This window comes from Myripristis murdjan, chromosome 9 (genome assembly GCF_902150065.1).
Source record: "Myripristis murdjan chromosome 9, fMyrMur1.1, whole genome shotgun sequence".
Taxonomy (NCBI): domain Eukaryota; kingdom Metazoa; phylum Chordata; class Actinopteri; order Holocentriformes; family Holocentridae; genus Myripristis; species Myripristis murdjan.
In genome coordinates, this window is record NC_043988.1 from 21,955,163 (window position 1) to 21,981,522 (window position 26,360).

The window sequence follows — 26,360 nt, forward strand, 5'->3', positions numbered from 1 at the left end:
ATTTGAGGTTAACCTCAGTGTCTAATTCAAACCACACTAAACAAAAGTCATGACCTCTGCTTCCCCCTAGTGTTCATTGTTACACAGTGCATGTGAATATCTCTGCTTCACTGTAGCTCTCCGCCCAGAAAGACCTATTAAAAACCTGCTGTAACACCTGTGAGTAATACAGGAAGTAATAACACCTGTGAGTAATACATGAAGTTAAGGACCTTACAGTGGATAGTACTGTACATCTTGGTCACAAAGAGTGCAGTGTTGTAAAATAAATACATCGCTAATGTCTTTGATTTCCTTTTAAGCTGATATGGATGTCTAAAAAGAGGAACTCTTGCTTCTGTAGGTGACCATATGTGAATAGTTTCCAAAACTGTCATATTTAAATTTTCTCCCCCTTAACATGTATTTACAAAACAAAAATATTTGAGTTTAATTTGAATAAACATGCACAGTGTAATTTGTATGTGCATTTTGGCTTATTTATGCTGCAAGACAGACATCAATTACACATGACCACAACAGTGGCTACCAACAGTATGCAGCTGTTAATTTAATTAAATTAAATTTAATATTTATATTATTTCAGGCATACACACTAATTGTAATAACCATAGATTTACCATATTTACCAGAGACAATATAATAACGGGATTTACCGTAACTACGAATGCGCACGACTTTACGGTAACAAAGAGGGAAATCCTTGTGTGTGATTGGCTGAGCGGTTGGTTCATGTATAGTGCTGCTTTGGTCTGCCCGCATCTGTGGCTACTGTCAGGGTACAGGCGACAGAGCGGTCAAATAGTAATTACCCCATGAAATCCAGGAGAAATATGCTCTGGAAATTGTAACCAGCAAGGAGGAAGGACTGTTACAACCATATTCAAGCGGAGGTAAGATAACTTTGTCTCACCAAACAGTGGCAAGTGCATAATATACGATGTGAGAACTTTCCGTTTCAAGGAATTCCCTCACTAGGTTGGTGGCTAAACGTTAGCATGCAGGGGCTCTTAATGAATGGCAGCATGCTGGTCGGTACTTGGGGTCTGACGCTAGGTTGAAACGCTCTGACAACTGTTGCGTTTTCGTGTCAACTCAGAAAACATGTATGAAGATCATCGTGGGTTTTTGTATACCTTTTACAATTCATTTGTAGACTCCGGAGCTCAAACACCACATCGCCTGAGCCGTTATTTCTTAGCTAACCGTTAGCTAGCACTTGTCAGCGATGCGTGTGGCTGTCTGTGAGATTGCTAAACTTGCTAATTGGTTAGCCGCTGCGCGTGGTTTCAGTAACGGCTTCTTGACAACATGTGCAGTCTGGATAGTTTCCAAAAGAGGGGCTCTGCTGACACATTTTGTATGCCATTCAGACAAACATTCTGGCTTGCTTGCTTCTGAAAGCTCACTGTGAATGCCTGCCATTGTAGTCCTACAGAAATACAGACTGTTATTCAGCAGTTACTTACCAATCCTTCTTCACAGCATCCATCTTAAAATGCAAATATCCTAACCTGCATTACAGCAAATCACCTGATTGATTTTGTATCGGCTTCAAATAGACTTAAAAACTGTGTTTGATATACACTCCATGGTCTACTGCAGCCGTCTTTAGACCAATGGTTCAATAAGATCTTGAGGCTTTCTAGGCTGTCTCCACTAAAATAAGGAACTCCACTTTCATTTGGTTAACTAGACATTGAGCATAATGAGAAAACACATAATGATCACTATTTCGATGACAGGTTCCTCTCTCCCGAACAGGCTGGAGAGAGAAGAACTATCTTCTCAGGTGAGTTTCCTTGTAGTAACTTGTCGGCAAATATGGTTCCATGGTTCAGTGTATAGAAAGAGACATATCTCTTTGGGGGTTCTGAGTGAAATCAAAATTTGAGGACCCCTGATAATAGATCACTCTCCACCACTTCTAAAATAACTTGTTCAAATGTCACTAAATGTCAAGTGTTGCATTAAGGTCACATGACTAAGGTATGTGCAAGGTACAGTTAGGCTTTGAGTTTCAGATGTACTCTGCCATTTGTATTCTATCTATCTATGAGGTTACACAGCCATATAATAATGTTATCTACAATTAGGCTACTGTTTAACCTTTCCCTCTCTATATAAGTGTATGCTGATCCCTATAAAATTTAGTAATAAACTGCGAAAGTGACGCTCAGAGAAAAGAGTGTGTGTGTGTCTGTGTGTGTGTGTGTGTGTGTGTGTGTGTGTGTGTGTGTGTGTGTGTGTGTGTCATTGCTTACTTGCTGGCTTGAAAGAGGAAGCAGAGTCCATCTAATGGACAGGCGTGGCTTTATATATGCTTAGTAATTTCCTGAGTGAAACCTGTTGTTATTGTGTTATGCCTAGTTGAGTCAGTATGACCCTTCTTTGACCAAATTATTTCTATATTAGAGTACCTCCAGAGCCAGTGACATGAAATATATTATATCTATTGGTTGCCGGTATTCATGTCCTTAAACTAGACTGCTGTCATTAAGGGACATCTAAACAACCTACACAGTATCTCTGTTTAATTCTAGAAATTTCCATCCTGGACCTTGTTTTCCTAGTTTTTGCCATCATGACATGTGATTGTAGTCATAATTTCATCACTTCAAGCTTGACATAGCTTCAGTTCATACACGTGTGTATTGGATCGTGCCCAAGAAGAAATAAAAGTGCATCCTTTCAGCACTGTAACATTCACTTTGCAATGAGATTTGCCTACATCCAGTTTTTGTTTATACATTGCCTTAAATTATATTGTGTAATTACATATGTTACTTTAACTATCATGAGCTGGAGAATTTAAGTAATCCAATGCTGTGTTAAGTGCAAATTGTATGATCTGTAAATTGCTAAGGGGGAAAACACTGACATCATCAACCTCCTAGTCATAATCAAATAGAATGTGTGGGATTTTTGTGGGCTCCATTATCTACTGAGCCTTGTTATCAGAACCAGGGACCTCCTTATGAAAGTCATAGCCAGGGCGCCCTGGTAGCTCACCGGTTAAGAGTGCGTACTGGCTTAGGTCCTTTGCTGCATGTCATCCCCTTTCTCTCCCCTGCCTTTCCTGTCAGTCTCTACTGTGACTGTCAAATAAAGCAGAAAGAAGAAATAAAGCAGAAATGCCCCCCAAAAAAAACTTAAGAGAAAAAAAATGAAAGTCCTAGCCATACAAATCTCAGACTATTGGTGAATAAAATGAAAGACTTGTCAGGTGCGGTCCTATATTGCTTTATGGGTGCATTCCTTCTGGGTCTACCCAAGCTAAAAATAGAAGTGTCCACCATCTGGTATATATTGTATTTCACTTCAGTCATTTCAGGTAGTTAATGATCACTACTAGCTGCAGTAATTTCTGCAAATGACTGCAAAACTGTGTGTTATAGGCTAGTCTTTTTTGGGGGCATTAGGCTAGAAGCTACTGAAAATGCCAGAAAGGCCTCCATGAACAAGTAACCCTCAGAATCGGTATTGGGTAGACAAAGGACAAAAGATCAAATGATCATTAGCAGCCATCCACAACACATCAGAAATACACCGGTATTCACACTGGCTGTGTCCCAGCTCTTCCCCCTGCTCAATATTAAATCAACAGAGTATTAAAATATTTGTTGTCTGTTCCAACTGCTGTTTATACTGGCCGCTTTATCTGGCCCTGGCTTAATTCTGCTTTCTAGGTAATGTTGGGGATGTGATCATGACTTGCCCAGTTGGCTCTGCTTGTAAAATCATTCATGATATATTGTGTTCCAAGTCTGGGCACGTGAGCAGTCATCATTATGCAACAACTCCACTGCTAAAGGAAAATCATCTAAACTGTGTGCTTAGAAATTTCAAGGTAATTTGAAATTCATTATCTAGCTTTGTTATTCACTCCAAACAAACAGTAATTGTAATGAAATAAAAAAGCTTAATGTCACAAACACTGTTTCTGATTTAGCACATGTGTGACATTGTGTTTGAATGCTCTCTTTTCTCTTTTTATCTGTGAAATCGCCTGATTTCTATGTCTGTTATCTTACAACTTAGGGCTCCCTGATTCTCATAGGGTTATTTGCGGCTATTTGATTACAATAATAAACGGGTAGATAAATGAATAGAAAGGTTGGTTTAGGGAAGAACTGAGGTGGATGGAAAAGAAAAATCAATGTTGAAAGCACAGAGGAGTTCCATTTGTTGCATTAACTGGCAGTGACTTTGCTGAATAGCCACCTGAGCTCAGTTGCCTGATGTTGCAGGACATGAAAGCCTTCAACTGGAATAGGTCTCAGCCCTTTTCCTTGTGTGGTTGGCCTATGGAGCCAGCCGATACAGAAATTACGCTTAACTATAAAAAGCTCAGTTATTTTATAACAACTGACTCTAGTTGACATGCATCTCTTGTAATTTTATGCAATGCTGCCTTCAGAGTTATACTAGGCTCAACCACTAAATCACTGCTTTTCCACTAAGCTCTTGGGTACTTTATGGAAGATTTTAAAGGCCTTTAAAATGGCACACAGTAATGTCCATGTTTCTGTTCCTCAAATAACTTGCTTACAGGTGCAGTTGCATTTCCTCTGGGTCAGATCTTGTCATCAAAAAAATGTCTAGCACTTGGTTACAAGAATTTGGGCTTGTTAATACAATTAATTAAATAGTAATATTTATACTGAAAAGTAAACATGAAAAAGGCACATCTGGGCAGCTGTGATTGTTGTCTTTCTGCATACCCCATAGCACAACACAATATAGCAGCCAAACACAGCTCTGTACTCAAAAGTGAGCTAGTACGCATGACATACCAGTTACAATGACTGAATCCATTCCAGGCCAACAAACAGCAGCTAAAACTAGGGTAGAGGCCCTTGTGTGAAGTGAGCATGGTTAGTATATGTGGGTGGTCACTCATGGCAGTGACATGAAACAAGCCGATTAGCTCTGCAAAGGAATTCTTCCTGTTTCACATATCATTCTGTGACTGTCTCACTGTATTCCAGGAGTTTTTTTGTGATGTTTTGTAGTTAACCTCATTGTTTCACCCACTTCCCCTCAACATGCCTCATTCACTTTGTCATCACGTAGCAATTTTTCCACATTTCCCAGATTGACTTGCAGTAACCCCCAGCAAAGATACCTGGATTTTTTCAACGTGGACAGAGCTATATCCATAGGGATACATCAAGACAACTGAAAGCTGCTAATGCTAATAAAAATTAAATTCATAAGCTGGTTATCCAGCTTATGACTTGCAAACATGTCAAGGTAGCACTTACTGTAGCACTCTTCTACGAACATTAGATTAGCAATCACAATGTATCATTGGTTAATAGTTAACCTAAGTGCCAGTACCCAGCCTGGTGTCATTGTCTCTACTCTGTGCTGACAGGACTGCCATTGATACAGTTGCTGTTGTTGCTGAAGAAGTGGAACTAAGGCTAGCAGGGTTCTTCCTAATACAGTCAAAGACTCTGGTATAGTAGTATAGTATACCTCTGGTATAGTAATGTCACAGTTACCATAGAGAGTTTTTCAAGTCAAGACCACTCATTGAAACTTAAATTTGGTGCCAAAATGTTCAAAGGGTTTTGGTATTAATCGGTACCAGCACAATTATCTGTACCTCTAATGCTCTGAAATTTGATACCCATCCCTAGCCAGATAGACAAAGGGCAAAACAAGAACTCAGTATATTTCCCCCTCCAAACTCTTTAAGTATTCCTCAGGCATTCCTCAAAGTCTTCAAGATTTTGTCCTTCAAGTTTCGTCTGGACAAACAGTGCAGTGGCTTATACTTCCAACATTGAGTTGTAGTGTTGCTCCTAACCTGTGTTATGTGTCATCCCTGACTTTTTCCCCCCATCTCTCCTGTTTCTGTTCTGGTCTGGACATGACATAATATGTTGTGCATATTTTTTTATTTCCTTTTCTTCATTTGGAGCTGCTCATTACAAAAAGGGATTACAACAATCTTTTCAAGGCTTTCTTTTTGAGATTACGAACTAAATTACATCTTTGCACATCCAGATTAATGACTGTGCTGCTGTCATCGCTTGTAATCCTTCAGTGTGTGTTTCTCAATGCATGGGCTTACAGAGTGGATCTGTGGACTTAGTGTGTGTTTATCAGGGACTGACCATCTTCACTGACATTGTCTTGATGTATTGGAGCAGGATGGGGGTGGTGATGAATGATGTCATAACATGAAAGGTAGCAAAGAACAACCTTGCCATAAAGCAATAATGTTGACAATCCTTTACACCCAAGAATGGTTCAGCAAGTTCAGACTGACATTATGACTAGATTTGTATTATCTTTTACTGTTGTGTGAACTAACTGAGAGGTGGCAATAAAGATTTGCCTGATGTTCATGATTTTCCAGTGTCTGTATCATCTGAACCTGTCTTGTGACTCCTGTGAAAATGTGACATATCACATATTCAGAATTTTCTAAGAACATTACATTTACATCATTCCTGTTGGTGTCTGTTGCACACAGTTTGCGTCATTGGAGATATCAGGGATCATTTTCCTACCTTCCAAAGAGGCCATTTGCAGCCTTTTGTTTTAGTGTATAATGAAAAAGACAACTTCCAGTGTCACAGACTTTAGACAGCGTCATAACCCAACATCATGAGGCTTTAATTTTGTTGTGTCAAAATGTTTGTCATTGTTATTTCACTCAAAGTGTTTCCCATTGTGCCCACATTTTGTCATATCAGTGTGTGCATTACATCATGCCCAATTTACTGTCAATCACCTGACACTCACAGAATAACATGGAGTTTTCCACCTGGATGCAGTTTATCAAAAACATGCTTGTGTCAGCAACTTAACTGTCAAATCATCCATATCTTCTTACTTGTGCTGTGGTGTCTTTGTTAGTCAGGATTTCAAGTTATGTTTGTCTCAGTTAAGACTGAATTTTAAAAATTATGAAAAGCATTTTTCAACTAATTGCATAAGGCATGAACTGAATGCCTGCCATTGCAGTCCTACAGAAATACAGACTCTTATTCAGCAGTTACTTATTTTGCCCCCAGAATATTCAACAATAAGTAATAATTCTAGCAACCTAAGACAACAATGCTCTGCAGCAGCCAAATTTCTTTTCATTTTCCCTCTTCAGAGGCTGTCCACCAGTGCACCTACCAGACCAGTGACTGTCCACCATGCTGTCCAGGTTGAGGACAACCTTGAACCTGCGGCCGTGTGTCTCTGTTTGCAGATGGGCACACACCAAAGAGAAGGGCAAGCCCCTCATGCTCAACCCTCGCACCAACAAAGTGAGTGGACTACTAACTTTGTGTGTGTGTGTGTGTGTGTGTGTGTGTGTGTGTGTGTGTGTGTGTGTGTGTGTGTGTGTGTGTGTGTGTGTGTGTTGGAGAGGGAGTGAGAGTTTGTACACGAGTCCATGTGTGCATGTACATTAAGCTTTCGGAATGTGCTTTACTGAAATATAAATAGCAATGACTTAGTTTATTTTAGGTTTGATGGCACCCTTTCTGCTCAGCGTGCAAGCACTGGTGTGCATTTTGTGTTTATGTGTGTGTTAGGGAGAGAGGGAAGATGAGCTTTTGAAAAGACATGGTGATAAACAGATGGCAGCTTTTATGAACATGTTTTGTGTGTCAGCCCATTTGTTCTCAATTCATGCCAATTATGTAATGATATTAAGTAGGCTAAGTGGCATCGCCTGGTGCTTGGCAGAGCAACTGATACAACAGTACTTCATTGGTTTGCTTTTTATTTTCCTCTGCCCTTCCCCTTAGAAATTAAATATGGCAGGTGAAGGAGTGCAGATTGTGAATCATGTCTTTAAACACACAATACTTGTCGTGTGGATCAGATAATGACATTTATGATAGAATTTGAGGATATGCATCAGTTACTGTGGGAAAATTGATGGAAAGTCATAATTAGATCATACACAATATAAAATGCAATTTTCAACTCAGTTATCTCTTTATGGCCAGGTTTTAGACTTAGCTGTTCATTTGTTGTCTTTCTATCCTGACCTTGTTTCATTCAGCCTATGTATGTTCATATCACTCATATGACAGACTCAGCACTCTTCTGTCTCGTAGGAGGTGACAATGTTCTGTTCATGTCTCAGGATAAGAATAGCACAGCCAAGTGCTGCTTTCATATATGGTGAGGGGCACATATTTTAATTTTGTATTTCAGGCATTAAACCTAGCTACATTCAGGGCTTGATATTGCCCTTTGCACTGGCCTGGAGGCATATTTCCAGTCCTCAAGGCATGTTGTCATCACTCACAGGAACTTTTATGTTACCAAATTCTAAATTCTTGAAAATATAGGAACCGTTAACATGTGCCATCTGATGAGCCCATGTACCTTTCTTTAATAGTTTAAATCTATTCGTAAAATTGCATGGTAGCAGGGAGGCTGCGTGGCCTCTTCTGTTACCTAATGTAGTCCCCATTCAAACAATGTGATTCACTCGTGAGAAGTTTTGAGAGGCAGTGTTGTGCAGACACAAGGCTGTATTCATATAGAGTCAAAGACATACTGTATAGACTATAGAATCACAGACTTAGATGCAGTACCTCAGCTTCTAAAATGACGACGGTTAACCATGGCATTCAAAAGTGTGGTTAATAGTGCTGTTAGTTAATCACTGCCGATGATGTCATCCCTACTTTTTGACTTCACTGTAACTTTTCAATGGAAGAATAATAAGGTTGTAAAAATTAAATCCTATAATTCTAAGGCTTTTTACACATGACTGCTGTTTCGAAAACTGCCCCTGCCCATTCTAAAGACCATTGGTGTTTTATCTCTGTCAGCTCAGTGTGCTATGTGATGATAAATCACTGCTAGGTATCTGTTAGGCAGTTTTTGTAAATGTGTAATGGATATCACACAAAGATAAAGTGGGTATTGTCCTTGTATTGTATGGCTAGACATCATGGCTTCTAGGCAAGAAGTAAAACAAGAATTTGCATGTCATTTCAACTTTAAATAAATAAATAAACTTACATGTAAACAAGAGTGGGTTGTACAGTACAAAAACTTGACCAGCCACATCACAGGGATTTTCTAACAGCTGGCTGGTGGCTACTGTTAATTTAGCCATGCTGCCTGTCTCGGCTTCAAGTGTCAAACACTTAATCCACATGAATCCGTCAGTCCATGGGTTTCAGGCATTTAAGACATGGCATTTTAGTCTATCCAAAAGGCCCTTGCACCATTGTTATGGTTTTTAAAATCTTGAAAAAAGAATTTGATTGACAGTCTGTGTTTATTGAACTGAACTTAGATTTTCTTTGTGTTTAAAATCAAGCTTGAGATGTTGGTTCCAAAGGGTCAATTAAGAAATGTACTCAGAACTCTGATTGACTTAATCTGTGACTATTTTTGACTTGTTTTTAATTCATTCGTATTAAATTACTTTTATTATTTTATGATTTTTTTAAATCTTTATTATTATCATTTTTAATTCTTATTGTGTTGTTATCATGATATCGTAATCATCACATTTGGTATTGTACATTTTAAATTGTTTTAATGATGCAGTGGACTCAGGTCTCCCTTGAAAATGAGATCTTGGTGTCAATGGGGCTTACTTGATTAAAGAGAGATTATTATTTTTAGTATTGTTATTATTAGTGGTAGTATCTGTAGTATTAAATGTGACAAGGCACTTTTCTAATGACAAGAGAGCTATAGGCTTTGATAGCTATTGATGTAGCTGTTTCATTTTCTTTGCTTTCACCTACTCTTGCTTGAAAGTCGTCGATTTTGGGGAGCTGACTCAAACCCATCAGACTATGACGAAAAAGACGAAAGCGGCACAGTAGCGTAGTGCTTACTCATCCTCCTATATTCTATATTTGCCTGGACTGAGCAGTGTACATCAGCAGTCTACATCATGACTCATCAGTAACCAGCGCTAGGAAGGTCAAAATGTATTTTGTAGCTCAAAAACTCTCTTATAGTCTCTGGAATGTCCTTTATTAAATCACACTGCCAATGACATTAAATCCAACAATGAAAATAGGATTTGTCTAATTACGAAACACAAGGCTATAAGTGCCTGACACTTAAATCCTCGTATAAGAACACTTTTCACATTCTTCTATGCCAGTGTTATTTGATATCACATTTACAAAAACTTGATATTTAAACTGCAGTATAATTGCTGTAGCTAAAATAGCAGTTCCTGGAGGTAGGGTGATTTGTTCTGAGAAATTTCAAAAATGCAATGTAATGAAGAAGGTGAACTCCTTATGATTTTTTTGTCCTATATGAACACATAACAATTTATAAATTAAGCTGTGGAACTGTGGTGAAATCTCTAAAATATTTGTGTTCAAGAAATGCCTTATTTTTACTGTTTACCACTGACGTTTTTCCTTAGAAAGTCTGGCATGTCTGGCGCATTAGTACCTCACAATATCCAAAATAAGTCTTAAAGTAACTACCAACTTTTTTTCTTTATTCTAACCACTACACAGGAAACCCTGAAGAGAATAAACTTTAAATTTAAGATTAATAAAAACAAACCCTGGATTCAAGTGTTTGCAACTTGTTGCATTTTAGTGAGAAGATTCAGTACTGAAGTTGAGTGAAGTGAAATGCATCATCAGCATGACTCGGCATTATGCAAGGGGAGCCCCTCAATTCATTACTCCTACAACAGGAATGAGTTACACACCACTACCCCGAAACCATAGAGGTTATGGCTTCCATGTGTCCTCTGTTACAGCTCATATTTCATTCAAGACAGGGGTTGTGATCACACGAACACACACATGAAACACATTTACACTTTACACCATTCTCCCCCCAAACATCTGCATCCCCTCTTTCTTTTTCATGCAATGCTTCTACTAGGGCTGTCACTTTTTTTTCCAGATATCAAACCTGGCAAAATGTTCTGATTGAACTGTGATGTTTTCAAATTCAAATTCATATGAAGTAATCAATATTCAGACATCTTGCTTCCTGTGCACTCGTGCTTTAGAAAAGCATCTGTCTCACCTCTCTGCTGCACTGTGTGACTGAGTGCTGAGCACTTGGGCTGGGACTGCAGGTGTCGTTCAAACTGAGCAAACCTTACATGCACAAAACCCTCTCTCTCTCTCTCTCTCTCTCACTCTCCCTCTCTTGCTCTCTCTCTCGCACACACTGACACACTCACTGTCTCCCTCTTTCTGTCTTTCTCAATGTGCTGTTCAGAGACAGTATGCACTTACAGTTATCCAAACCCAAAACAGTAATTGTTTTGGGATTGCTTACAATTATGAAAAGGCATGGTGCTGGGGAGGTAATAATAGAGTATTCTGATTAAATAAAAGTTCAAGTTAGTTTGAACTAATTCTCTTTGGATTCGTTTGAGCTTGATATGGGGAAAAAGTGACAGCCTCAACTTCTACCCAGAGTCATCAATATTGGTTTCGTGGAAGCCATAACCCTCTCTCACTTCTTTCTTTTCTTCACTCCTCCTACATCGTCAGTTCTCTCTGAACTCCCCCCTTTACCTTCCTGTCAGAGTTCAATAGGTCAGCCTTGTCTAACATACTGATATAATGTGCCCTCTTGTGGCCGTAATGCAAGTTTTTGATTGCAGCTCTTGGCAACAGTGAGAGAAAACAGCTGATGGCATTTTTAGCTGCAACCAGCAGCTCTGTAGCTCACTCTGTTGGTTGGTTGGTCGGTGCAAAAAAATTTCCCCACCCTTTGGTGGCCAGTTTTCACCCTAGGAGGCTGAAATTTGGAGATCTTAGGGTTAAGGACAAACCCAGAGGCCTGTATTAAACCCTGACCTCAGGGATTCAGAAAATGTGCAGACATGTCAGGGCAGAATAAGAACTCATTTAACAGAAACTGAGCGTACTTGAGTCCTTATAAAGGCAGAAAAAGTCCAGTCTGTCATTTGTGTTGGAAGCCAGACTTAAAGAAGTGCTGCTCTATTGATTTCTATAACCAGTGCAGAAATGATACTGAAATGTGATGAAGCCCTTCTGTGAGGGCATAGGGCAATCAATCTTGTTTTTTTAATGAAGAGATGAAACATTAAAGTTGCACAGGGCAGATTTTAGATTTAATGGAGATGGAAAGCTTTGGCCTTGGCATTAGGGCCACAGCACAAGAGCCATTATAATCTAATTCTTATGGCTACAACCCAGGAGATAAGTTCAGTTAATGTCCAGATGGCAAGTTGTCATTTCACTCTTAGAGGGGGACAGACAACACACTGAACATACTATGTAACTGTCATTTAAAATACTAAAACTTGGATATGAGATGAAAAAAGACCAATAAAATATGTCTCAAATCATGACATCTTAAATAACAATCAGATAATCAGACAATAATCATTTCGCATTTACAGGAAAGGAGATGATGTAAATTCTCCTAGTTCATCACTATTAGCTTAAAAACATAGGTTATATACAATCAGGCCCCTTTTCATTCCTTTTCCTATTTTCACTGGGGTGTAACCTAATAAATTCTAAACTTGGCAGACAAAAACAACTCAGCTTGCAGCTGCAGAAGGAAAAAAAGTTTTTTTTTTTTTTTTAGCCTTAATTTAGAGTACTAGACATATTTAACTGGACAGTGGTCGCATTGAAGCAATGCACAATTTCAGCAGTGCACAATTTCAGCAATGTGTGGTGTAGTGTTCACAGTATGTGCATGTAACTTGAGGTTAGTCATGCCACAGTGGAGCTGTCACTTCAATCTTCTGTCCTACATATATCTCTGTCTGTGCTTACAATTTGCTGTCATGAAACAGCTCTGCCTGTTTTAGAAGAACAAACCATGCCTTTGCTCTTTTTCTGTGGTTTCTGTTTTTCTACCTTTATTCACTCAAGAAATGTGGAACAAGGCAGGAGGAGAGGTTTCAAAAGAAAATAATTCTGTTGACAGCATAAATTTTACATTCTTTAATCATCCCCTACCTTTTAGCCCTCCCTTTTAGGACCATAAGATTTCTAGGCACAAAGTGTAGAGCTTCCTCCAGTTCTCTCCATCCCACCACTCAACCTTTCCCTTTTTATTCTCTCTCTCCTCAGGGCATGGCCTTCTCCCTACGAGAGCGACAGATTTTGGGGATACAGGGTCTGCTGCCTCCCAAAGTGGAGACTCAGGACATTCAGGCTATGCGCTTCCAGAATAACCTCAAGAGGATGAGTGACCCTCTAGAGAAGTAAGTGCATTATCAATTCAAAGTATGGTAGAATTAAGCCATAGTGGGACCTTTTTAGGTATTCAGTTGTTCTATTTATTTGTTGTTCCTACTTTATCACATCTATGTTATACAGTTAAAGACGTTTGAAGAGCCATTCATGTTCAAATAAGATAGTCACATAGCTGAATTGATCCTTCTTTTGTTGTTTGACTGTACTCTCTCTCCACATCACTTCCTTTCTCCTTTACACCCTTTCTTTGTGCTCCTTTTTTCTTGTTGTCTTCTTCCTTCGCTGCGCAGATACATATACCTGATGGGCATCCAGGAAAGGAATGAGAGGCTGTTCTATAGAGTGTTGATGGAGGACATTGAAGAACTGATGCCTATAGTCTACACTCCCACTGTAGGCCTGGCCTGCACACAGTATGGACACATCTTCAGGAGACCCAAGTAAGAATGAACTGATAGTTGGAGCAGGATAAGCAAAAAGTACAATAAGCAGCAGAAGTAGAACTAGTAGAAACTGCAGTAGTTGTATTAGTGGTAAAAACAGTAGCTGAAACAGCATACATTGGAGCATTCACTAATACAGGAGCTTATCTAACAATCCATTGTGCCATACAGCAGGTTGAATATTCATACAGAAGGTTATCTCAAATGTGAAAAGAATAATACACTTACCCACATATTGTTAGTGAGGGCTACACCATCATTATTCTACAGGACCATGAGACAGGCAGCCTTACTCATTAACTGTGTGATCTAAGCTTTCAGACCTGTCCCGTTTGGAGCAGTTGTTTCGAAACAGGGAGCGTTTCCCCCTAAAGATCAGTTCGTTTGGACATATGTGAACACAGCAATCGCACTCGGATGCGGGACAAAACAAGGGGGTCGAGATCGCCTAGACGAGGTGGTCTTGGCTCGCTTCCATTCGAGCCCTGGAGCGGTTCGTTTGCAGTGAAAACATAATCGACACAGCAACCGAAAACCGAAAACTGTGGTTTGTGGATTGTGCAAGCATCAGAGCCCATCTTCATCGGCGATTCCTTGTCGCAGCACGACTTCTTCTCAGTAGATGCAGTATGATATTATTTTCCCTGCGCAGTCTTGATTCCCAGTAGAACTTGATGTTTTCCTCGGTTACAGAACACTGGTACATTAACCACAGAAACACACAGAAACAAACTAGCCACACATGTTGAAGATACTCCATGGTTTTTGTTTTTCCCGGGGTAAGAACGGAAGAGGAAACTTCTTCTTCAGGGGTAATTTCTGACCAATGAGAGAACAGTTGGTTCGCGCATGGCATTTGTTTACAGCTTCAAACCGCTACAGACAGTTGCCCTGTGAACACAAACGGCCCAAATGAAAAACGAAACAACTGTATCGATTTAGCCCCTGAATCAGAACAAAACAAACTGGCCACAGGTCTGAAAGCACCCTAAATGTGATGTGATGTGTCCTGTTTTTTTTTTTCTTTTTTCTAGTTTTAGCTGAGCAAATTTTACAGAATACTGTACCATGAATGTGTGTTACAACCTTTGTGATAGTCTAAGGGCGGTACTGCAAGTATCGCTAAATATCATCCAGCAATCTGATAGATTCAATATGTTTCCTTTTAATATTTAGTTTTGTATGCTTAGTTTACAGCTAGTTTGTTTGCAGACTCAGACACCTCAAGTAGACAGTAGTAGACCGTTTGCTAGACTTTCCCAGCGGTAGTCCACCGTCCACATACTGACACACAGGTGATGAGAGGTGTGTTGTGGTGCGAGGTGGTTACCATGGCATCAGCATAGGCATTTCAGCAGCTTTAGTTTACACAAAACAAACACTTGGTCAGTTCTGGCTTTTCTCCAACATGTAGGCTCGGAGCCAGGTTGCTTTAACCCCCTTTATGCCAGCTTGACATCTTGAACTTGAAAACAACCACCAGTAAGTTTAAATGCTCTGTGTAATGGTGCTTACACTTGGAAATATTTGAAGAATCTTCTTTACAATACTGAACTGGAGCTGCTGAAGTTAAAAAACAAAAAGCATGCCATTTTATAATTGCAGCAAATTTGGGTTAAACTGTGGACCGGCGTGTTAGAGCAGTTGTGTGGTAATCAGGAGGGTCCTGGTTTGATCCCAGCTCCTCCAGAGAGTGTGCCGAAGTGTCCTTGAATAAGAGACTGAAACCCAACCACTCCTAATGGGCAGTTTTGCATCTTGATGGTAACCACTGCCATCAGTGTGTGAATGTGGGTGTGAATGGGTGAATGTGAGGCAGACATTGTAAAGTACCTTGAATGGTTGTTAGACTAGAAAAGCGCTATAGAAATGCAGTCCATTTACCATTTACATTGCTGTCAACTCAATAAAATACTGTCAGGGAAGGTTTTACAGATTTATACTGTTTTATTATGGGGGTTTGGGTATTTACCCCATTTATAGTAACTAGAGTCTTGGAATAACTTTAATAACTGGCCACCATTTTTTTCTTTCACCAGGGGCTTGTTCATCTCCATTCTGGACAAAGGACATATCCGCTCCATCCTGGACAACTGGCCAGAGACAAATGTTGCAGTGAGTACCTGAGGACTGCTCCATACAGTAGTAACACCACTTCAGCTAAATTCTGTACCTGTGAGTAACTAGAATTCCATCAGAGCATTAGTACTATTAACACCTAGAAGAGACTGTCATCCACCTCACCTTGTACCATAAACTGTCTAGCTGTATTGTCCTGCCACCCCCATGCGTTCTGCTTGCTGTCTATATTTTCTATCATTCCCACATGTGCATTGTTAAATTCTACTTATGCTTAAGTTTAAAATTCTGCTTCAGTCTACTATGTTGATAACTCACATGTCTGTTATCCATCTTCCACTCTCTGTCCAGGCAGTAGTAGTAACTGATGGAGAGCGTATTTTAGGATTAGGGGACCTGGGTGTTTATGGCATGGGCATCCCTGTGGGAAAACTTTGCCTGTACACGGCCTGTGCTGGCATCAGACCTGAGAAATGTCTGCCAGTGGTGATAGACGTTGGCACAGACAACGAGGTAGGACAGTGATCTGTGTTTGTTGGTTTATATGTCTGCTTGCATGTATCTGTGAGGAAAATGTCAGAAATTGCATCTATCTCTCTTATCAACCTTTGTGTGTGTGTGTGTGTCTGCATGTTCTTGCCCTTCAATCAGACACTCCTTAAGGATCCGTTCTACATGGGCCTGTACCAGAAGCGGGACCGCTCTCAAGCATACGATGATCTGATTGATGAATTCATGGAGGCTGTGGTGGACAAATATGGCCAGGACACACTGATCCAGTTTGAGGACTTTGGGAACCACAATGCTTTCCGCTTCCTCAGGAAGTACAGGGAGAAGTACTGCACCTTCAATGATGACATCCAAGGTTTGCATATAACCCTACTCCCAACACTTGGCACTGGTACATTGTAATGTGTTAATATATTGCACTTTGGGACATGAGTCTGTCTTGATGTTTATCTGACTTTAAAGGAGTGTCCCTAATTGCATTTAAGATATTCCATTTGCAGTTTTAGCCTGATCTTTTTGCAGCTTTTGTTTTATTGAAATTGTCAGGGTAGCACAAAACTCATTTAAGTTCACCCTAATAGCTGCTTTAATCCTAAATTTATCTGTTCAATGAAATTATTGAATGAATTAATTCAGTTTGGTGAAGCTCAGTTGAGGTCACTTTGGTTCAGCTCACTTTCAGCTGATTTTACTTTGTCCCATTTAATAAATGAATTCCACTCTAAATAAGTTTTACTTTTGTGAAGACCATCCTAAGATAAGCATTTTAATCTGTACTTTGTCTTCAAGACTCTTGGCAGTATGCTCACCTCTGTGTGTGGGTGGGTGTGGGTGTGTGTGTGGGTGTGTGTGGGTGTGGGTGTGGGTGTGGGTGTTGGTGTGTGGGTGTGTGTGGGTGTGTGTGGGTGTGTGTGGGTGTGGGTGTGTGCGTGTGCGTGTGCGTGTGCGTGTGCGTGTGCGTGTGTGTTTGTTTCCAGGCACTGCGTCTGTAGCCCTAGCTGGTCTGTTGGCAGCTCAGAGAGCCATTGGTAAACCCATCACTGAACACAGGGTGCTTTTCCTGGGTGCTGGAGAGGTAGGCTGTATACTTCCAGTCATCTGACTCTCAGTCTTCCTTGTTTGTGGCATCCTTCTTTGCTTGTTACATGTGGGAGCTGCCAGTACAACAGCCTTCGGCTCAGCCACTCCATTTTAGCACTTGAGGTAAAATTACCTTGTACCAGGAAGCTTGAAAGTGGTGTTTATCTTCCACTTTGCTGTTTGATTTGAACCTTAGATATTCTCAAACCCACTTCTCTTACTTTTTAGGCTAGTGCTGCTTATACATATTAGAAATAAATTAGTTAAATGTGTAGCAATTGAAAGAAAGTGTGACTTTTATTTTTGACTTTGACTAAGGTGATGTCCTCCTTTTGAGGACTTCAAACCCTAACATGAAATGTCAGCTTATTCCATATTTGTGGAGTAGCGGTATTGCTGATTGTACTGGGAAACTCCCACTTACAAAAGTCTTAACTGTGTAAGTGTAGAGCGCAACTTCCTAATAAAAGAGTAAAAGTTTCCTCAGTCAACCTGTCATTGGTGAATAGAGGTAAAAAATAAATGCTCTTGTGCCATCTAAAAACTTGACTTTTAAATATTTAATTTTGTCTATAGGCTGCCCTGGGTATTGCTAACCTAATTGTCATGGCAATGATGGAGACAGGGATGACCCAGGCTGAGGCCCAACAGAAAATCTGGATGTATGACAAATATGGGCTACTCGTGAAGGTGAGTGTGCTTTTATGTATGAATCCATGTGTGTATGAGTAAAGACAAGATTTTATGTTGGATTTAAAACAAAAGGAAACATGTCTGCATGCTTGTGTGCATGTTCATCTGCATCTCCTATATGCATTAAAATTTTAAATTACAAATGTACAAGTATGCTATTATCTCTGATAAAGCCCCAGAAGACAAATTACAACAGATATGTCCACCTGTCATCTGTATTTCTCTGTTTCTGTTCATATAAACCTGAGTGTATAATGGTAAAAGTTAATAGTGAATTGTGAGCTTGGAAATACTAAAAAAACTGCTTCAGTAGAGAGCAGCACTGAAATATGCATGCCAAAGATTAGACATAAATAGCAAATGGCAAAATTTATGGTCTCTGTTTCCATATTTTACCCCAAAAAGGCTCGATGCATAAGGTTAAAGTAATATTCGCTGATCATGAATTTATGGAAACGCTATGTTTTTGTCTCCAAGGCAGACCCCAGGGGACACACATTAACCAGAACATATTTGTCTGTCTGCCCTCCTGTCTGCCTGTTGTGATGTAAATAGCTTATAGTTCCTTAACAGTATTATGTTAATGATCAGTGGTTATCACTGCTTAAATGTCTCCAGGGCAGAGCCCAGGAAACAGACACAAACCAGGAGGCGTTTGTTCATGACAGTCCAGGGAATGTTCAGAGCTTCTTGGATGCTGTCAACACCATCAAACCCACTGCTATCATTGGTAAGGAACTTGTGGTTTTAATTATCCATTTTGTGTGCAGTTCTTCATGCCTCTCAGTCCACTTTCAAAGGTGCATTTTGATTTGGAAAAATGTGGTGAGGAAGGAGAAATAGAACAATAAAGTCCAAATATTTTGCTAATGAAATATTTAACAATTGTACATTTTTTTGTGAACTTGGACTGTCATTACTTAGCTTTGTTGTATTCGATTGTACTGAATGCATTTTCAGGTCTGATTTTATTGAAAAACAGACCACAGTCTTCACTCTAATCATATCAGACAGTAGACATCAGGTTAATTTTGTTGACCTCTAATCAAATTTACTCAAATTAATTTAGAAAGACATTACTCTTTGATTACTTCAGACTGTCCTGGTTGATTATGTTTTTGGTATTGATTTCAGTAATAAAATAATTCAATTCAATATCATATTTCAGTGATACAGTATTGTAGTTTTGGTGATGAGATTTGAAAACATAAAAACAGATATACATGTACAGTTCAGTGAGCCAACTCACCATTGTACCACTCTTGATTTCCAATATTGACAGTAATTTATACACTTCTGCTGAATAAAATTGTTTTGGGGTGGGAATAATTAAATACTATAGCTATGTTTTGATATTCAAGGAATACAAATACAGGAGTGCTGAGGAAATCAAACTGTTCAGGTCTTTGTTCAGTGTCAAGTTATATTTTGTAAAGAAACCCAGTTGCAATTTTAAGAGAACATTTTGGAAGAAAGACATATGTGAAAATGTAAGTATTCTCAGCTAAAATTATTACTTGTATTTCTGTACATAGCACCATTAAATTTGTTATTACATGGTGATCTGATGATGCTATTGTATTTCTTGGCCATCAAAACATGTTTTTCAGTCCATTAATGGTTATTTCAGCCAACATGGAGGAGAGCCTATTTTCTAGCAATGGCAGAAAGAAAAATGTCTGCCAAGGCAGTTCAGGACCATTTTTGCAGTGATTCAGTCCTAAAAATATTCAGTGTTGAAGTTATCAACTGTGCTGCTTTCACAGCAATCTGTGGCCTATTTCAGATGGACCATAATGACACATTAGAAGCACAAGATGACCAACTTTTCTTTTTTCCTTTTTCAGGTGTGGCAGGAGCCGGACGTTTGTTTACCCATGATGTCATCAAAGCAATGGGAGCCCTGAACGAACGACCAATCATCTTCGCCCTGAGTAACCCCACCAACAAAGCAGAGTGCACAGCAGAGGACGCCTACACAATTACTAATGTACATAGTTTTCTGCTTTGTTTATGTTCCTCTTCTTTCTGACATACTGCTGACAAATCTGTCCTCACTCCTCCATCCTTGCTCTCATTTTGCCTCACTCTAAAATTAGGCATTCTAAAATTACTTCCAGACTTATGTTATCAAAGAGCCACTGCTCTTTTTGTCCTTTTCTTTTTCCATCCATCACGTTTTGCTTTCATCTTTCGTATCCTCCAGGGTAGATGTCTTTTTGCCAGTGGCAGTCCCTTTGATCCAGTGACTCTGAGTGATGGACGGGTTTTCACACCTGGACAAGGAAATAATGCTTACATCTTCCCAGGTAAGAGCAAATAGAAAATTAATGTACTTAATTGACATTAAGGACAGAGATAGTATGAAACTCAAAGCCTCCTGGACATACGGTGTTTGACCAGAGCCGCTGTAATGTTAAGAAATAACAAAAGCCTGGTGTTTGTATTTGAGGGGTAAATCAGTTGGTCAAAGCCAGTGATTCTGATAAATATGAAGTAGAAGCCAGTGAAAAACAACTACTGCTTCCTTTTACAATAGCGAATAAGTAAAAATATGGAAGGGTGCAAAAATGAAACACAGTTTACTATTAAAATAATGTACCTCAAATATAAATGTCAAGTTGTAACACTTAATCACCAGTGTTGTGCTGCAGGTGTGGCCCTGGCTGTGATCCTGAGCGGAGTGAGACACATCAGCGACACAGTCTTCCTAGAGGCAGCTAAGGTCTGAATGTGCCATCTCATCACTGTTTCTTCTTCTGTCTTTTCTTTAGTTCATTTTTTCCTTCTTAATGTTGTGATTATCAGTTGAGATAATTGTCTTGGGTGATTTTTTACAGGCACAAATTATATCTTTGAGTTTGAGCAAGTGTGATTGGTAAACTAAATAAAATTTAAGTAATTATCAGTGGATAGTTTTCATGTCTCCATCTGGAAAACCCAAGGAGTTAATACCAACTACAATCTCTCTCTCTCTCTCTCTCTCTCTCTCTCTCTCTCTCTCTCTCTCTCTCTCTCTCTCTCGCTCTCTCTCTCGCTCGCTCTCTCTCTCTCTCTTCAGACTCTTTCAGAGCAGCTCACGGATAAAGAGCTTGAAGAAGGCAGACTTTACCCACCCCTCTCCAATATCAGAGAGGTCTCAGTCCAAATGGCTGTCAAGGCAAGTTTTTGAAAATATTAGTTTTTCCTCAATCCGAGGTTTGGTCACAACTGGAGAGCATTTTGTCTGTTAGAACAGGTCAATGTAGAATAAGATATTTTTAGTTATGAGCTAAAAGTGGTAAGAAAATGCAACTGATCCTAATTCTCTAAACAAGCAGACTAACAAAACTAGCTCCAGAGACAGGACTACGTCATTTGCTCCAGACCGGACAGCATAAAAGGTTTAGTCATTTAAATGTATAGTCATGCCATTGCCAATGGTTTTGCATGGCTATGGTGCATCTTGGAGCTAGATGATGCACCAGACCTGCTCCACATGGCTCCAGATAGTAACATTTCAGTTAAAAGGTAACCATGCCTTAAAAACACACTGCTCTGTTTGGCCTTTTTTTACTCCAAAACATTTAAAGAACATGTAAGAATACCTTAAAATAACAGTTGAGGCCATGATGTCATGGGGAAGAGAGAATTCGTTTCTCTCTTATTGACTTCTTCTGCACTTTCAAACTTTTTGCAGTCAATCTAGTGGCCATCTAGTGGCCATTAGGAAGAACTGTACTTTAAGGCACTTCATTGGCTTCAACACACAGCCACAGGGGTCGATTACTGCCTGCGCCAAATGAAATCTGCTTGTGGTTGTCCCTGTCTTTGTCTGATTTAATTGTCTTGGCTTTGTCCCTCTGTGGTAATGGTGTCTTGTCTGTCTTTGTTTCTGTATTGCTTTATCTGTTTCTCAATATGAATCAATACTTAAGCATTTGTTTCTTGCTGTAGGTGGTGGAGTATGTCTATGCTAAAGGCATGGCGTTCCGCTACCCCGAGCCTGTGGACAAGAACAGCTTTGTGCGCTCTACCGTCTGGCACACCAACTACGACTCCTTCCTGCCAGATATCTACGACTGGCCCGGCGTCACCTTCAACCCCAAGAGGGACTAGACCTAGAACTGACTAGATCCTCACTGTGTCCCATTTCATCATGTTACTCTCTTTCTTTGCTTCCCTCTCCATTCCTCATCACAGATGTTTGAGATTATTACAGGCACCTTAGTGCAGTCATCAGCATAGAAGAATTAGATAACCAGCCTCTCACTGTTGCCACCTTGCTATTTGCACTAACACATTCTTATTAGATATGTGAAAAGGTGGAGTGGAAAACAGCAGTAGATAGGGAATGACATTTAAATGGGATTATTTGCTTTCATTTCACATCCAAGTTCTTATTACCTCAGCTTCAAAGTGAACTTGTGGACCCTTGGGAGGTAGATGCTTTGAGGTGGAAAAGGAAGTGTGGAAATCCATGTTTTCAGTTGTCAACTCATACATGTGTTTGGAAATGCATGCACACAGCTAGCAATCTGTGCCCTCAACATACATATTCCTGCAGGAAAGGGATATTGTTGCAAGCCATCCAGATAAGATCAGAATAAAACCAGAGGTTAGGTCATCATTTTTTTCTATAGTATTTGTGTGGAGAGAACAAAAATCCCATCAAAATACAGTACTCACTGAAATAATAACATTAAATACAGAGTGAAACTTAAGCCTGACACGTGGTAAGGCCAAATGCTCAGAAAACACCTCTCAAGTGCCATGTGTTCACCATATACTGCATTTCGTTAAAACCTCAAACACCAAACAACTTGAACACTGTAATTGGTAGTCACTGTAAATCCTCAAAGACCAATTGTGCTATAGCTATAATTCATTGAATTTTACATGTTAGTAGATATGCTTTTGTTTTCTGGTTTGTTTTTTGTTTAATTAACCAATATTTCATCCTTAATTGTAGCCAGCCATTAGATCCCCTTTCATCAGGAGTTGCCATCTACAATATTAATTCCCTCATGTATTTCAAGAGCTAAGTATTCACTCCATATTTAATGCAGTGACTCTACTGACTATTTTAGATGTGATGTTTGTTAACACTCAATTCCTGATATTATTCTGACTGTATTTAGTTGGCTCTACATTGATGCAACCAGAAACTGTGAATACATTTTTTTTTTTAAAGAGCACATGAACACTGAATCACATAAGGCAGAAAACTACTGCGGTGCTCTGAATGAGTTGAAACTCTCAGACATGTTTCACCTCCGGCTATACCCCAGTCAGTGATGTCAGAGCAGGTGTTTTGCATCAGCTGTCAAAGGAAAACATCTGCTTTGATGTCATTTATCAGGCTGTACATAATTTATGGTTAATTTGCTCTTCAAACCACAGACATGGGTTTTAAATGAGCAGATTACTCAACTATATGCACAAGTTTTAAAACGGTGAGGATTTCTGCACCGCCTTTTCCCCACCTAGCACCAGCTCAGGTTTGGTGTAAGAAATAAGTTGGAAGTGCCCTTTAACCCATATTTACATCAGACCACAACATTTGGTTGTCAAAGAAGGTAGTGTGCACCAGAGCAGAAAGTTGAAGTGTCAGGCCTCTGGATGTGGACTGGGAAAGCGAGAATTTCAGGGGAAATTAGGTGGCTATTTGAAGAGGGACCTCTTTTAAAAATGAAAACATTTCATGTAGGGAAATTAAATGAAGTTTATATTTAAGATAAGATGAAATACACAAGGAATCCTACAAAGCCAGACAAAACTTGAGAAACCAGCATCCACTCTTTTTCATAATATATTTATTTTTTGAGTATTTGTTCTTTTTTGAATATATAAATGTTTTGCCACTGTGCTGTGTATTTATGTAACACCCCCTTCTTTTTAAGTAGGTTTTACATGTGTCATCAACACTCCCTGTCTGGGCTATGGTAAACTATGCAGCTAGAGAGGAAGATTATATAAACTCCAGTGCTTCAGTAACACTCAATTTTAGACACTCCCAACACCTTGTGAAAATCAACTGATTTGCAGAAGCTGTAATTAAATTAATTAATTAATTAATATATATATATGTGTGTGTGTATATATATATTATCAGAACCTAAATGTTTAAGGAAACTGATGGGCGGTATTAAGGTGAGGCACAACATTAATGTTATCGATTGAGGAGATTATCTTATATAATTGGATAAAGGTTATTTTTGTCAATAATGTGTTTACATGCTGATGCAATTGTGATGAAGCTGAAACTGTTGTGAAGGTGTATTAAATATGTCCATGAGCATCTTAGCATGTCAGTTAGGTGGGTGTCACTCCTCTGACTGTATTCAGCCTGCTGATGAAGTCAGTCTAGGCTTATTTTCTGTGTCTGGCTGAAAACAGTCACTCATGCCACCTGTAATCACCACCAGAACATTGTTAGGGAAAGAAAACCAAGGCAGCAGCAGGTTATGAGAGATTAACCGTGCTGTAAGCTGTAAGCTGCCTCTATAGCTGCAAAATACTTGAGGTCAACCAGCTGTGTCATCTGTCAGTTGCTATTTTAACTTGTTCACTAGCCAGTTTGCTCGTAATTTATTATTATTTATTAATAAATAAAAGAAACCCAATGAGGATTATAGACTGTGAATATGTGGAGATGGTGGCCATGTAGCTGTCCTGGGAAAGTATGGTATCTGTTCGTATCATAAATTCAGCACAGAGAAGATAGTTTCTACTCCTTCCCTGAAATACACATTAAAATTCCTCATTGGAACTGCTAAAATAAATGGTATTGCTAACTATCTGCTAATCAGATTGCACCTTGGAATATCTATTGATTGCAGTGCGGAAAGACATTCAAAGTCAGGTAATTTTTGAGAAATAATTTATGGATTGGGACTGATTCACTCTCCATTTTAATATGACTGATTTGCTAATTTCAGATACTTAAAAAAAAACAGTACTGTAGTTAAATTCACTGACACCTCAATAGCTGTATATTATTACAAACAACTACAACAAAAACTGCAAACTTTTCACAAGGTCACAGCATAAATATCTGAAAGTTAGGGCTGTTAAACTTTTTTTTTATGGGTAATTTTATTTTTCCAACATCTTTAGAGCAGATTTTGAGTCTGTATGTCCATTTGATTCACTGTGTTGATCTCAGTGATCTTTCCACAAGCCACAAATGTTGATAAACAAGCTGTTAAATTTCTTACATAGCAAAAGGTTGCCTTCAAGTTCCTTTTCTATTTTATGTTCTGGTCGATTGAGAACTGAACAAGTAACTGATGAACGCTCTTGTCTGGTGTCAAGTCTGTGTCAGAAATGAGGAACTCTTACACACTGGACAAACACAACACATACACACACACACAAAGCTGAGAAATGTCCAACTCTGACTCGTCCCCCAAAAGAAAAGATCCATCAGGCCTTCCAACTTGTTGACATTTTTGTCAGTCTGACAGTGCTGGCCAGGTTCAGTGCCTTCACTTAGGCTGTTTCATGACAGATATCGCCTAGGTCTCTCATCGGGCATTGCCAGCTCATTCAGATGTGCACATTAGTCCTAGGTGTGGGAGTAGTCCATCACTGTGTAGATATCCTGAATATTCTACTGTTTATTCATAGTTACCTGTAGGACACATATCAGATCTCACAACACACTGCAGAAATAGCCAAAGAACAACATAGAGGTAGGCTACTATTGCAACAATGCCATGAGTCCATGAGTGTTCTACAGAATTTCATATGTATTCTGTGTGTCTGCTCAATATTTAACATGTAATTTGCTCTGATCAGCTGTACTGCCTTGTGAGCCCTCAAATATAGTGTTTTAGGTTATTTTTTTCCCAACAGACTTTTAAACCATTTAGATACAGATTTACCCTCGAAACTGTTGGCTCATCTGTCTGTCCAGTGTTTATTACCTAATGTAATAGTCCATTATGAGTTTTACTGCATTGTGTCCGAATTCACTGCTCAATGTGCTGCTCATTTGACTCTTCCTGTGCCCAGATACTCAGTCCTCACAGAGCAGTCCCCTCCCTGTTGAAGTTTATTTTTATTACGCAGTAATGTTGCCTTAGTGTACTTACGCACAAAGCAGCCGTGTTTGTGCTGCTTCATGATACCTATGTGTGCTGTTAAGAGTGCAGAATAAAAATGTTTTACAGTTGGTCCTCGTTTGCTGCTTTAAAATGCTTCTGGTTCTGTGCTTGTCATCTGTAGGTCAATGCGACACAGTTTGTAATAAGATTTTTGGGTCATGATTTCAATTTTGGTTCGGTTTAAACATCAGGGAGGGGAAAAAAAACTTCCATTTCTAATTTCTCTGTATTTTATCTTATTTGCAAAAAGATTTTTTAAGAGATAGCAATATGAAATCAAACAATATTCTTTGAAACAA

General features: G+C 39.3%; 1 protein-coding gene across 1 annotated transcript; it reads left to right on the forward strand.

The window, feature by feature from the left end:
* Positions 1 to 740: 740 nt before the first annotated feature.
* me2 (malic enzyme 2, NAD(+)-dependent, mitochondrial) lies at positions 741 to 26,132 on the forward strand. The gene is made up of 15 exons (XM_030060150.1): positions 741 to 893; positions 7,121 to 7,277; positions 13,041 to 13,174; positions 13,457 to 13,606; positions 15,649 to 15,724; positions 16,040 to 16,201; positions 16,340 to 16,553; positions 17,176 to 17,273; positions 17,855 to 17,968; positions 18,590 to 18,701; positions 19,819 to 19,961; positions 20,178 to 20,280; positions 20,626 to 20,696; positions 21,033 to 21,131; positions 21,908 to 26,132. Exons 2-15 carry the CDS (start codon positions 7,164 to 7,166, stop codon positions 22,067 to 22,069), a joined length of 1,752 nt encoding a protein of 583 aa, XP_029916010.1. The 5' UTR covers positions 741 to 893; positions 7,121 to 7,163; the 3' UTR covers positions 22,070 to 26,132.
* Positions 26,133 to 26,360: the final 228 nt, after the last annotated feature.